General features: G+C 32.8%; 1 protein-coding gene across 1 annotated transcript in view; it reads left to right on the top strand.

Moving 5' to 3' along the window:
- The window catches only part of LOC148940492 (uncharacterized), a 200,655-nt gene extending 185,758 nt beyond the window's left edge, over positions 1-14,897 (top strand). Inside the window, exons 13-15 of the mRNA XM_089104870.1 lie at positions 64-169; positions 3,947-4,222; positions 13,187-14,897. Of these exons, the coding sequence (XP_088960996.1) occupies positions 64-169; positions 3,947-4,023 (183 nt within the window). The 3' untranslated portion in view covers positions 4,024-4,222; positions 13,187-14,897. The remainder of the gene's footprint in view (positions 1-63; positions 170-3,946; positions 4,223-13,186) is intronic.
- Positions 14,898-15,452: the final 555 nt, after the last annotated feature.

Raw genomic sequence — 15,452 nt, 5'->3', positions numbered from 1 at the left:
TTTTTTTAATAATTGATATTAAATTAAATGAATTAACTTCTTGTCTTTTTAACTTTTTTATAGGGTTTTGTAAATTTAGAAGACAAAATTGACACATCTGCTGACATCCTTCGTGGAGCTTTGCTCGGAAGTGAGCTAAGACAAAGCGATGGGACGTACATCATATCAGGTATGTTTGTATGCATATCTTATGTATGCTTATTATGTATGTATGTATTTAGACATTATCGTGTTTGTATGCATTATTTATTTTCATTTACTCCCTAGTCACTTAGAATATAATTTTGTTAATTCTTCAAAAATGTGAAACGCTGTTGACGGTTGGGAATTATAGTAGCCAATGAAAGGAATAATGATTACGACTCTGCGATAAAACAGTGCACAAAACTTAATATTTAACTGTATATAGAATACAAATTTCTATCGCTGAAGACAAATGAAATCCTTTTTCAGTTACATGAGCTACAAAACTAATATACGGGGGGGGGGGGGTCTTTGTGAAAGGGAAAACTAAATGAAATATATGAACCATGTTTTTTTTATTTATATATGTATTTTTTATTTCATTTACCCCATTGTTACTTAAAAAAGTACATTGTCTTTTATTATGAAATTTTTAAGCTATGACCAATGACAAAACCGCTGTTTACGGTTAACATTTACGACGCTGAATAAAAGAATGAAAATACCACAACAATAACACAAGTGATATAAATTGAATTTTACAACGCTTTCTGAAAATGAAACAAGATATAACAAACTGGTACAAATTAATGTTTATTTTATTCCATCTTCATAAATTTTAAAAAATGTCATTCATTATTTTTTTAAACTTACATTGATGCTCGTTTCCCTAATCTCAGTTTAAAAAGAAATTGAAAAATTATTTTTTGGAGGCATAATTGTTGAATTTTATTATAAGTGGTAGGGTGGGTAGGGAAAGTTGGGTGGTTAGGGCAGGTAAAAGTGGGTTGGGATGCAGGGTTGAGGAGTTGATTATTGATGAGTGATGAAGACTGGATTCGTCATTAATTATAAGTGGTGGGGTGGTAGGGTGGTTAGGGCAGGTAAAAGTGGGTTGGGATGCAGGGTTGAGGAGGTGATTATTGATGAGTGATGAAGACTGGATTCGTCATTAATTATAAGTGGTGGGGTGGTAGGGTGGGTAGGGAAAGGAGGGTGGTTAGGGCAGGTAAAAGTGGGTTGGGATGCAGGGTTGAGGAGGTGATTATTGATGAGTGATGAAGACTGGATTCGTTATTAATATTTTTTGTTTTAATTTTTTGTATTAAGATTTATTTAATTATTTGACTATTTGGTAATTATATTGGCTTTTGGCGTGTAGCCAAAAGCCCTCATGGGTTTCTCTCCAGCGTGAAACGGCTTTTTTTTACTTGTTAATGTTTAAATTATATATTTAAGATTGAATTATCAATCTCCTTTGTCATACTTGAATTGGTTTGCATTATTAGTAGTTAGACGTTTGAATTTTAATATTAAGCCCACGGGCAAGGGGTACCGGTCGCCTTAATATATTTCCATGGATCATCAAAGGATGCTGGGTGAGATGTTCGATTCTGGTCCCACCCTGTGTGGGTTGTGTATTTAGATTTTTTTTTCAACTATGGGATTCCTCTTTTCTTACTCACATAATAGCTGGTAAGCAAAGCTTTCTCCTCTTTGTGATTTCTCTTAGAAACCCCGGAAACTTCCCCTTTTCTAATCATCTTTCTCCTACTTTTTTGGTTTTCAAGATATTTAGAAGTTTCTTTTTTCTCAAATATGATGTTTTCTATTTTCTTGCTCACATAAATAGCTCGTGAACAAGCTCCTCTTTTAGCTTTCTCTTAGAAACTCCAGACACTTTCTCCTTTCTAATTGTTCTCATGGGTTTGTTTCTCTTCAGCGTGAAAGTGTTTTTTATTTTTTCCTATCCAGCCTACCCCCTTTCCCTATCCAACCTACCTTACTTAAAAAACTTAAATAATTTCGCCCCAAAAAAATTATCGTTGGTCAAGATATTCCCTTACTGGGAGGAGGGTTTTATGGTCAGTGCTCTGGAATTTGATAGAACCTGTTAAGGAAAGAAGCATAAATGCAAGTTTTAAAAGATCACAAATGGTTTTTTTTAATTTATGCAGTGCAGTTCGTTTATGAAAAATTCAGGACAAAGCATCGCTGCCATTTCTAAGGGTCTTATCTGTAATTTTGACACTTCTGAGATAATCAAAGATAATTTCGCAAACCGCATTATTCTCTTTTTTCTGGAATCTTTTTTACTTGCCACATTTTCCAGAAAAGCTCTATTTGCAGTCACTATTATTAATGTACACCCATGGCTCTTTTGGCTGTACAAGTAGGAGATCCCTTCTAGTCTTTATCCGTTGCAAGAATCACTACTTAGTATTAATGGTATTCCCATATGCTGCGTTAACACTTAAATCCTTGACGCTTCTATTTCTGCCGTTTGCGTCTTTTCAACATGGTCGTTATGTTGCAAAAGAGGAAATTTAAATTCCATCTCCGAGCACCAAGTTTTGACCAACGCAAAGGACAATATAACAGACATAGATATACCTTAGAGAAATGTACCAGCTATCCCATGAGTTATTTCTTGCTCTATGATCACTAAAGCGGGGGTTTGCAGTCTGAGCTAGCTCACAGAATCTGGAATTTGATTTTTTGCGACTTTCTCTAATATTGCTGAAAAAGGGAAACAGTTATCTTCTTGAAAAATCCGTTTTTGATGCATTTAGTATTTTTGTTGGTCTTTTAAAACCCATTTCCGCTTTTCTTCTCTTCTGTTTTTTCTAAGATAATCGCCTAAAAATGTTGACTAAGCTGTTCTCAAAGGGAAGAACAGCAGGGCAATGTAGATCTAGAGGATCAAAACGTCAAATATATGGCCGTATGTTTCGAGAGTGGGTGCGAGATGCCAAAAAGAGGGCATTTCAATGCCAAAATTATCTAACTCACCATGAGTCTTCAGATAAATATGGAAAAGGGTATGGTAGGGCGGAGGGCTAGGAATTAATTTTTCCTCTCCCTTTATGTAGATTAAGAATGAATAAGGGTGCTGCGGGGCGATAACTCCCTCCTTATTACAGAAAAGCAACTGCAAAATAACTTAAGGCTACTGTAAAAAAGGATTAAAAAAAAGGATAAAAAGGATAAAAAAAAAGCATTTTTGGATGGCTTTGTTTTAGATGGGTGACAATTTTGCTACTTGTATCGTCTCTACAAAAAAGACCCAGCAACTGAAACTTCGATTCGACGCCCTATGCACCAGCAATACTTTACACCATATAACACTACAAAACTTAAGCGTAAAGAGCGGAGGGTTCAGGAAAGGGTAGCCGCTAAGCCACGAAAAGTTTATAATTTGTTTAAAAATACTTCTTATTCCATATCAAAGACACATTTTTTAAACAGTACTTCTTCGAGAATTGAGGCAGAAAGTCAAACTTTAGCGTAAAGAGCGAGGAGTTCATAAAAAGAGCAGCTCCACTCACAAACGGAACAATTTTAGTTGTTTTAACTTTGAAAATCTTAAAATCTTGTCTGGAAGTCTGAAAATCTTGCGCCAGCTCTAGAGGATCTTAAGCTTTTTTTTCATTTTTTGTGCGTCTCTTCGCCACAGATATAAATCTGTCTTAAATCTCAGTTCGAAGACTTCTTTTCCGAATTTCTTAATCTTTTTTTAACCGTGAAAAAAAAACGCCAATGCTATTCTATCTTGATCGAAGAATCAACTTTAGTTCATTCTTCGAGATTCCTAAGAAATATACCCTTTCAAAGGACAATCTCATTAGAAACACTTGATATGTCCACTATATAGTTCTGAATTTGTTTTTTTGTGTCCGTTTTTGTTTTGCTTTCTGATTTAGTAGGTTTTAGTACCGTAACTTTATGGGTTTTTTTTTAAACGTCGGCCTTTGTTTTTCAGACTGTTCACCAAATTTTATTTATCAGAGTTGGCTAGTCAAGGTGAAGTGCAGGAGTCATTTCAAGCTCCCGCATTGAACAAAACAAGGAGCCTTCCAACAAACAGTGGAGGCGTATCTGGGCAGCCTGTGAAGTGGAAATCAGCAGACAACCTGTTAGAAGAAAAGAAGAATGGCTTACTTTTGAAAACAGCTAAGTTTAAGAAGCTTCGCGAAAAACAAGAGAAAAAGCTGAAAGCCGAGGGAGAAAAAATCCAAATGTTGAAACCGGTTTTTAGGTAGTCTTTTTACCGTAGTCTTTTTGGAAAATCCAAATGTTGAAACCGGTTTTTAGGTAGTCTTTTTACCGTAGTCTTTTTGGAAAATCCAAATGTTGAAACCGGTTTTTGGGTAACCTTTTTGTATCTAGCTTTAACCACGCGAACTTATTCTTTTTTTTTAATTTAATGTAAAAGGGGCACATCTTGTGCTTTATTTAAAAACAGATAAATATAAAAGCATATTTATATTTGTTTGTTTAATAAAAAACCACATAACAAAAATTATAATAAAAAATTATTTGCTTACTTTAAAAACAGAAAATTTTAATAATATTCGAGACCAGCTGGAGACTAAGATTAAAAATTAGATATAAAAACCCCAAGCTTTACCCCGGTGTTTTGGTGTTTTTTTTTTTTTTTTCATATAAATTTAACCACGCGAACTTATTATTTTTTTTTAATTTAATTTAAAAGGGGCACAGCTAAATGGATTAATTAATAAACAGCTAACGATATAATCCTAGGAATATGTGAGTTTGCAATACCTCCCCACCTCCCAAAAATTAGAAGAAAAAAAGATTGGCTTACTTTAAAAACAGCAAAGTTTAAGAAGCTTCGAGAAAAGGAGGAGAAGACACTGAAAACTTAGAGAGAAAAACCCAAATATTGACCCCGGTTTTTAGGTGTTTTTTTTTTTTTTTTTTCATCTAACTTTAACCACGCGAACTTATTCTTTTTTTTTAATTTACTTTACACGGGGCACAGCTTGGGATTAATTAATAACCAGATCACTATAAACTCCTATTAATATTTGATTTTTTAATACATCACCACCTCCCAAAAATTAGAAGAAAAAAAGATTGGCTTACTTTAAAAAGAGCAAAGTTTAAGAAGCTTCGAGAAAAGCAGGAGAAGAACATGAAAAATTAGAGAAAAATTCAAATTTTTAAATCGGTTTGTTGGTGTTTTTTTTTTTTTTTTAATCAAGATTTAACCACGCGCAATTATTCTTTTTTTTTAATTTACTTTACAAGGGGCACACCTAATGGGATTAATTAAAAAACAGCTCACGATATAAGCCTCGGAATATTTGTGTTTTTAATACCTCCCCACCTCCCAAAAATTAGAAGAAAAAAAGAATGGCTTACTTTAAAAAGAGCAAAGTTTAAGAAGCTTCGATAAAAGGAGGAGAAGATGCTGAAAAATTAGAGAGAAAAACCCAAATATTCAAACCGGTTTTTAGGTTTTTTTTTTTTTTTTTCATCTAAATTTAACCACGCGAACTTATTACATTTTTTATAGTTTGCTTTACACAGGGCATGGTTAATGGGGTTAATTAATAAGCATGCTCACGATTTAAGCGTCGGAAAATGTGAGTTTGTAATACCTCCCCACCTCCCAAAAATTAGAAGAAAAAAGGAATGACTTACTTTAAAAACAGCAAAGTTGAAGAAGCTTCGAGAAAAGCAGGAGAAGAAGCTAAAAACTTAGAGAGAAAAACCCAAATATTCAAACCGGTTTTTTGGTGTTTTTTTTTTTTTATCCAACTTTAACCACGCGAATATATTAAATTTTTTATAGTTTCTTTACACAGGGCATGGTTAATTGTGTTAATTAAAAGAAGGCTCACGATTTAAGCCTCGGGAACTGTGAGTTTGTAATACCTCCCCACCTCACAAAAATTAGGAGAAAAAAGGAATGACTTACTTTAAAAACAGCAAAGTTTAAGAAGCTCCGAGAAAAGCAGGAGAAGAAGCTGAAAACTTAGAGAAAAACCCAAATATTGAAACCGCGTTTTTTGGTTTGTTTTTTTTTTTTTTTTTTTTTTTTCATCTAACTTTAACCACGCGAACTTATTACATTGTTTATAATTTGCTTTACACAGGGCATAGTTAATGGGATTAATTAAAAGCATGCTCACGATTTAAGCCTCGGAAAATGTGAGTTTGTAATACCTCCCCACCTCCCAAAAATTAGGAGAAAAAAGGAATGACTTACTTTAAAAACAGCAAAGTTTAAGAAGCTCCGAGAAAAGCAGGAGAAGAAGCTGAAAACTTAGAGAGAAAAACCCAAATATTCAAACAGGTTTTTAGTATTTTTTTTTTTTTTCATCTAACTTTAACCACGCGAACTATATTACATTTTTTATAGTTTGCTTTACACAGGGCATAGTTAATGGGGTTAATTAATAAGCATGCTCACGATTTAAGCCTGGGGAAATGTGAGTTTGTAATACCTCCCCACCTCCCAAAAATTATAAGAAAAAAGGAATGACTTACTTTAAAAACAGAAATCTTTAATAAGCTTCGGGAAAAGCAGGAGAAGATGCTGAAAACTTAGATAGAAAAACCCAAATATTCAAACCGGTTTTTAGGTGTTTTTTTTTTTCATCTAACTTTAACCACGCGAATATATTACATTTTTTATAGTTGCTTTACACAGGGCATGGTTAATGGGGTTAATTAAAAGAATGCTCACGATTTAAGCCTCGGGAATTGTGCGTTTGTAATACCTCCTCACCTCCCAAAAATTAGAAGATAAAAGGAATGACTTACTTTAAAAACAGCAAAGTTTAAGAAGCTTCGAGAAAAGCAGGAGAAGAAGCTGAAAACTTAGAGAGAAAAACCCAAATATTCAAACCGGTTTTTAGGTGTTTTTTTTTTTTTCATCTTACTTTAACCACGCGAATATATTACATTTTTTATAGTTGCTTTACACAGGGCATGGTTAATGGGGTTAATTAAAAACATGCTCACGATATAAGCCTCGGAATTTGTGCGTTTGTAATACCTCCCCACCTCCCAAAAATTAGAAGAAAAAAGGAATGACTTACTTTAAAAACAGCAAAGTTTAAGAAGCTTCGGGAAAAGCAGGAGAAGATGCTGAAAAATTAGAGATAAAAACAAACATATAAAAAAAGTTTTTTTGGTGTTTTTTTTTTTCATCTAAATTTAAACACGCGAATATATTATATTTTTTATAGTTGCTTTACACAGGGCATGGTTAATGGGGTTAATTAAAAACATGCTCACGATTTAAGCCTCGGAAAATGTGAGTTTGTAATACCTCCCCACCTCCCAAAAATTAGAAGAAAAAAGGAATGACTTACTTTAAAAACAGCGAAGTTTAAGAAGCTTTGAGAAAAGCAGGAGAAGAAGCTGAAAACTTAGAGAGAAAAACCCAAATATTCAAACCGGTTTTTAGGTTTTTTTTTTTTTTTCATCTTACTTTAACCACGCGAATATATTAAATTTTTTATATTTGCTTTACACAGGGCATGGATAATTGGGTTAATTAAAAGCAGGCTCACGATATAAGCCTGGGGATTTGTGCGTTTGTAATACCTCCTCACCTGACAAAAATTAGAAGATAAAAGGAATGACTTACTTTAAAAACAGCAAACTTTAATAAGCTTCGAGAAAAGGAGGAGAATAAGCTTAAAACTTAGAGAAAAACCAAAATATTCAAACCGTTTTTTAGGTGTGTTTTTTTTTTTTTTTTTTTCATCTAACTTTAACCACGCGAACTATATTGCATTTTTTATAGTTTGCTTTACACAGGGCATGGTTAATGGGGTTAATTAAAAACATGCTCACGATATAAGCCTCGGAATATGTGCGTTCGTAATACCTCCCCACCTCCCAAAAATTAGAAGAAAAAAGGTATGAATTACTTTAAAAACAGCAAAGTTTAAGAAGCTTCGAGAAAAGCAGGAGAAGAAGCTGAAAACTTAGAGAGAAAAACCCAAATAATCAAACCGGTTTTTAGGTGTTTTTTTTTTTTTTTCATCTAACTTTAACCACGCGAACTATATTACATTTTTTATAGTTGCTTTACACAGGGCATGGTTAATGGTGATTAATTAAAAACATGCTCACGATTTAAGCCTCGGAAAATGCGAGTTTGTAATACCTCCCCACCTCCCAAAAATTACGAGAAAAAAGGAATGACTTACTTTAAAAACAGCAAAGTTTAAGAAGCTCCGAGAAAAGCAGGATAATAAGCTTAAAAATTAGACAAAAACCCAAATATTAAAACCGGTTTTTATGTGTTTTTTTTTTTTTTCATCTAACTTTAACCACGCGAATATATTACATTTTTTATATTTGCTTTACACAGGGCATGGTTAATGGGGTTAATTAAAAAAATGCTAACGATATAAGCCTCGGAATATGTGCGTTCGTAATACCTCCCCACCTCCCAAGAATTAGAAGAAAAAAGGAATGGCTTACTTTAAAAACAGCAAAGTTTAATAAGCTTCGAGAAAAGTAGGAGAAGATGCTTAAAACTTAGAGAGAAAAACCCAAATAATCAAACAGGTTTTTAGGTGGTTTTTTTTTTTCATCTAACTTTAACCACGCGAATATATTACATTTTTTATAGTTGCTTTACACAGGGCATGGTTAATGGTGTTAATTAAAAGCATGCTCACGATTTAAGCCTCGGAAAATGTGAGTTTGTAATACCTCCCCACCTCCCAAAAATTAGGAGAAAAAAGGAATGACTTACTTTAAAAACAGCAAAGTTTAAGAAGCTCCGATAAAAGCAGGATAATAAGATTAAAAATTAGAGAAAAATCCAAATATTCAAATAGGTTTTTTTGTGTTTTTTTTTTTTTTTTTCATCTAACATTAACCACGCGAAAATATTAAATTTTTTATAGTTGCTTTAAACAGGGCATGGTTAATGGGGTTAATTAAAAACATGCTCACGATATAAGCCTCGGAATATGTGCGTTTGTAATACCTCCTCACCTGCCAAAAATTAGAAGATAAAAGGAATGACTTACTTTAAAAAGAGCAAATTTTAAGAAGCTTCGATAAAAGCAGGATAAGAAGCTTAAAAATTATAGATAAAAACCCAAATATTGAAACCGGTTTTTTGGTGTTTTTTTTTTTTTTTTCGTCTAAATTTAACCACGCGAATATATTAAATTGTTTATAGTTGCTTTACACAGGGCATGGTTAATGGGTTTAATTAAAAACATGCTCACGATATAAGCCTCGGAATATATGCGTTTGTAATACCTCCCACCTCCCAAAAATTAGAAGAAAAAAGGAATGGCTTACTTTAAAAACACAGCAAATTTTAAGAAGCTTCGAGAAAAGCAGGATAAGACGCTTAAAAATTGTATAGAAAAACTCAAAAATTGAAACCGGTTTTTAGGTTTTATTTTTTTTTTTTTCATCAAAATTTAAACACCCGAAAAAATTAAATTTTTTATATTTGGTTTAAAAAGAGCATGGTTAATTGGGTTAATTAAAAAAAGGCTCACGATATAAGCCTCGGAATATGTGAGTTTGTAATACCTCCCCACCTCCCAAGAATTAGAATAAAAAAGCATTGGCTTACTTTAAAAACAGAAAATTTTAATAAGCTTCTAGAAAACGAGTATAAGAAACTTAAAAATTTTATAGAAAAAACCAAAGATTGAACCCGGGTTTTAGGTGTTTTTTTTTTTTTTTTTTTTCATAAAAATTTAAACCCCCGAATATATTACATTTTTTATATTTGCTTTAAACCGGGCATTGTTAATTTGGTTAATTAAAAAAATGCTAACGATATAATCCTCGGAAAATGTGAGTTTGTAATACCTCCCCACCTCCCAAAAATTAGAAGAAAAAAAAGAATGGCTTACTTCAAAAACACAGCAAAGTTTAAGAAGCTTCGAGAAAAGGAGGAGAAGAAGCTGAAAACTTAGAGAGAAAAACCCAAATATTGAAACCGGTTTTTAGGTGTTTTTTTTTTTTTTTTTTTTCACCTAAATTTAACCACGCGAATATATTAAATTTTTTATAGTTGCTTTACACACGGCATGGTTAATGGTGTTAATTAAAAGAATGCTCACGATTTAAGCGTCTGAAAATGTGAGTTTGTAATACCTCCCCACCTCCCAAAAATTAGAAGAAAAAAAAAGAATGGCTTACTTTAAACACAGCAAACTTTAAGAAGCTTCGAGAAAAGTAGGAGAAGAAGATGAAAACTTAGAGAGAAAAACCCAAATATTGAAACCGGTTTTTAGGTGGTTTTTTTTTTTTCATCTAAATTTAACCACGCGAATATATTACATTTATTATAGTTGCTTTACACAGGGCATGGTTAATGGGGTTAATTAAAAACATGCTCACGATTTAAGCCTCGGAAAATGTGAGTTTGTAATACCTCCCACCTCCCAAAAATTACAAGAAAAAAGGAATGACTTACTTTAAAAAGAGCAAAGTTTAAGAAGCTTAGAGAAAAGCAGGAGAAGACGCTGAAAACTTGGAGAGAAAAACTCAAATATTCAAACCGGTTTTTTTAGGTTTTTTTTTTTTCACCTAACTTTAACCACGCGAATATATTAAATTTTTTATAGTTGCTTTACACAGGGCATGGTTAATGGGGTTAATTAAAAACATGCTCACGATATCAGCCTCGGAATATGTGATTTTGTAATAACTCCCACCTCACAAAAATTAGGAGAAAAAAACATTGACTTAATATAAAAAGATAAAAGTTTAAGTAGCTCATTTAAAAGGAGTAGAATACGATTAAAAATTATAGAGAAAAACTCACATAATCACCTCGGTTTTTTGTTGTTTTTTTTTTTTTTTCATATAAATTTAAACCCGCGAACATATTAAATTTTTTATATTTGCTTTACACAGGGCATTGTTAATGGGGTTAATTAAAAACATGCTCACGATTTAAGCCTCGGAAAATGTGAGTTTGTAATACCTCCCCACCTCCCAAAAATTAGAAGAAAAAAAAGAATGGCTTACTTCAAAAACACAGCAAAGTTTAAGAAGCTTCGAGAAAAGCAGGAGAAGAAGCTGAAAACTTAGAGAGAAAAACTCAAATATTGAAACAGGTTTTTAGGTGTTTTTTTTCATCTAACTTTAACCACGCGAATATATTACATTTTTTATAGTTGCTTTACACAGGGCATGGTTAATGGGGTTAATTAAAAACATGCTCACGATTTAAGCCTCGGAAAATGTGCGTTTGTAATACCTCCCACCTCCCAAAAATTACAAGAAAAAAGGAATGGCTTACTTAAAAAGAGCAAAGTTTAAGAAGCTTCGAGAAAAGCAGGAGAAGACGCTTAAAAATTGGAGAGAAAAACTAAAATATTAAAACCGGTTTTTGGTGTTTTTTTTTTTTTTTTAATCAAAATTTAACCGCGCGAAAATATTAAATTTTTTATATTTGTTTTAAACAGGGCATGGTTAATTGGGTTAATTAAAAACATGCTCACGATATAAGCCTCTGAATATGTGAGTTTGTAATACCTCACCACCTCACAAAAATTAGAAGAAAAAAAGATTGGCTTACTTTAAACAGAGAAAATTTTAATAAGATTCGATACAAGCTGGATACTAAGCTTAAAACTTCGATAGAAAAACCCCCCTATTGACCCCGGGGGTTTTGTGTTTTTTTTTTTTTTTTTTTTTAATCTAAATTTAACCACGCGAATATATTAAATTTTTTATATTTGCTTTAAACAGGGCATTGTTAATTGTGTTAATTAAAAAAAGGCTAACGATATAAGCCTGGGAATATGTGCGTTTGTAATACCTCCCCACCTGCCAAAAGTTACGAGAAAAAAGGAATTGCTTACTTTAAAAACAGCAAAGTTTAAGAAGCTTCGAGAAAAGCAGGAGAAGAAGCTGAAAACTTAGAGAGAAAAACCCAAATATTTAAACCCGTTTTTAGTTGTCTTTTTTTGTTTTGTATGTAACTTTAACCACGCGAACATAATAATTTTTTTTACCGTTGCTTTGCACAAGACATAGTTGATGGGAGTAATTAAAATTTGATCATAATATCAGCTTTAGAATATGTGAGTTTGTAACGCCTTCATTACTTCCTCACATCCCAAAAATGACATTGGTCCTTAGACCCTGTTCACCCTTCGGTAAAATCCTATATACGTCTGTGTGCGTGTTAACTTTGTTGCTAAATAAAAAGCCAATAAAAGTAATTCTGACACTAAGAATTTGTTAAAAAGAAAAGAATAAAAAAAGATTGAATTCAGCGCTAAATCTGCAAAAAGGGGTACCAAATAGGTCTATCTTGAGTATACCCCATGCCCTCCGAAAATTTTGGTCATTTCCCTCAATCCCACCCTCTGTTAGAATTCTAAACATAACTAAATGTGTCTTTGCTACTATTAATTAAACATTCAATAAGAAATAAAAACTTGTTAAAAATTTTAAAGCTTATAATTGGTCAAAACATTATACAGGTTTTCCTGCAGTCTCAGTCTCATTTGAAGTCTCAAATGAAACCTTACATTCAGTAGACCACTATAGCAATTTTTCTCTGGTTAGAAGCTTCAAATGAAAAGCTTCATCTTAAGTCTCAACAATCTCACCTTCAGTGATCATTTAAAACGAGTTTTTTTTTCAAATTACAGTCTTTAAACGAAAATCCATTTTAAGCCTCAAATGAAAACTTTACATTCAGTAGACCACTAAGACAAGGTTTTTTCAGGTTAGAATATTCAAATAAAAAACCTCATGTCTGGGCCGTCTCACCCTATGTGATCCTTTAAAACAAGTTTTTTTTTTCAAATTACACCCTTTAAACAAAAATCTCTTTTAAGCCTCAAATGAAAACTTTACATTCAGTAGACCACTAAGACAATGTTTTTGCAGGTTAGAATCTTCAAATAAAAAAAAAACCTCATGTCTCAACAATCTCACGTTATGTGATCTTTTAAAACAAGTTTTTTTTTCAAATTGCACTCTTTAAACAAAAATCTCTTTTAAGCCTCAACTTAAACCTTACATTCAGTAGACCACTAAGACAAGGTTTTTTCAGGTTAGGACCTTGAAATAAAAAACCCTCTTCTGAAGTCTCAAATAATAGCCTCGCCTTCAGGGATCCTTTGAAGAAACTTTCTTTGTTTAAGTTAGAATCTTCAAACGAAAATCTCTTTTGGAGTCTCAAAAGAAAACCTTAGCTTCATTGAACCTCTGAAGCAAGTTTTTTTTTCAGGTTAGAATCTTCAAACGAAAACCTCCAAAGAATGACAATGTCCACGGATCGTCTTCTTATTAAAAGCAGGAACCCTTCATCGCAAACCAAATCGCAGCTCCTTCCCCCAACTGACCTCCCAGATTTGATTCATTCAAGTCAGCTTGATCTCACTCGGTGTGCCATTGAGAAATCAAAAATCGACAAAGACAGTTTAAACGAGGAACTGAAACCTGATTCGCCTGTTCCCGTCTGTGATACTACAAGGTGGCCAGTTAGAGCCATTTTGATCGTTGTGATACTCTTGTGTGCAGCTTGGTGTGTTGTTCAGGTGTCAGTTAGTGCTAGACATAGAGAGCGCTGCTATCAGCCCGTTTTTGTTTGGTATCCCATCTGGGAGATTATTGACTCGCATTTAACTCTCAGCTATTCAGGACTCCCACCGCAGTAATTCTTTGTTTGTGTTAGCTTAAGCCTCGTCTAAATTGGTGTAATAAGGTGCATACTGGTGTATACGGTTCATGGTGGTATATTAAGGTTCATGGTGTATATAAGGTGTAATAAGGTTATACATCTTAGAAAGCTTGTACACACACAAAGGAGAGCCAATTTCGCCTTGTCCTACTTCATGTATTAAAAAAAATCAGAATACACCACGTATCTTTCTACTTCAAAGCCTATAACTGGGAATTAGCTCATTACATACACCAGTAAGAAAAATAGAATTGCTTAGCGTTATTAGTGTTATTCGTTTTATTTCTAAAGAATTCTTATTATCTTTATTCGGCAATCGAGGTCACTGCACCAATTCAGATGGGGCTTTAAACGCAGGTGACAATAATTAGGTTGTTTTTTTTTGCTTAACTTAGCGTAGATACAACAATATGTCTTTTTCGTTCAGAGTGAATTACTATTTGAAATTATTTGTTATGTTGTCTTTTATATTTATTTGCAAATGAGCTCTCCATGTTCTAAATCCTTACGTGAAGGGGAATAGGATAAAATTTTTTTTTCAAAAATTTGTTACTGTAGAAAAACTTCTGGGCTTAAATCTAAAGAGTTTATCACATTTCTCAAAAATAACTGTAATTTCCTCCACATTTGGCTAATTTCTGTAAACTAATTGACCATATTCAAGTCCCTCTTCTCGCCATGATCACTAGTTATATATATTTTAATTTCTAATGATTAATTCAAAAATGTATTTTAATATTTAAAGAATTAATGTTTACTACACATAGCTAAAAGCAAAACTGTAGATTGAAAACGTTAGCAATATTAAAGAATAATTGGTTTTCAAACTATTTAATCTCTTACAAATATTTCTTAAATTTTTTTTGCTATTTTTTTCTGGGAAAAAAAGAAGATTTTTTCAAATATTTTGCGATTTAGAATAATGATGGTGGCGATGGTTGAGATGAGGCAACTAACTTGAAGCAGTCCTGAACTCACCCGGGATCAATAGGAGATGAAGAATCTGCCCCCACCCCTTTAATCTCAGCTTTGATAAGTAATGTAGACAGACTAAACTTAGTTACATAGTTTATGCTAGTACGATTAGGGGCTAAATTTCTGCAATTAGTCGTGAAATATTTAGCATTAGGACATTCATTCACATTAGGGATGACATTAAAAGGATTTAAGGGATTAGATTTTTTCAACTTATGATAATGATGACGGTGATGACTATGTTGTGGCAATTAGGGGATGAATTAACCCCTGAATGCAACCGGAATTAATAGAAGGATATCCCCCCCCCACTCGTTAATCTCCGCTATGATGAATTATGGTGCCAGATTCTAAGAGAACAGAGCCCTTACGGCCAAAGGCAAACAAACATGAAATAATCTGAGAAAATAGTATTGCAAACCTTTTGAGAGCATTCGCCCTTTTTTTGGAGTCTGAAGTTTTACACAACTAGTGGCATCTAGATTGGTAACTAAAAACACAAGATGGCATTTCAAAAGTCAATCATAAATTTTCAATTTCTTTGATGTCTTGTCTATAAAGTAGAAATTTACCTTGTGAGCAATTTAGAAAATTTACAACGAAATTAAAATCTAAAAATGTTCAAAATTAGCCAAATTTTTCATCGATTTTTCTCAAAAAGAAATTTAGGGGTAATATTTAAGAGCTTACATTTTATGCATAGAAATTTTCAACCGTGTACAGGTATGTTTCACGAGGATTTTTGAACGCATAAATTCGGACGAAAGTGAATATTTGAGAAGTTATTTCTAATGAAAAAAATACTGAAAAATCGAAACCTTTTTGTCTTTGATTCACG

This window comes from Artemia sp. Qi Xiang Cuo, chromosome 19, assembly GCF_049724085.1.
Source record: "Artemia sp. Qi Xiang Cuo chromosome 19, ASM4972408v1, whole genome shotgun sequence".
Taxonomy (NCBI): Eukaryota; Metazoa; Arthropoda; class Branchiopoda; order Anostraca; family Artemiidae; genus Artemia; species Artemia sp. Qi Xiang Cuo.
This window is presented reverse-complemented; position numbering and strand designations above follow the sequence as displayed.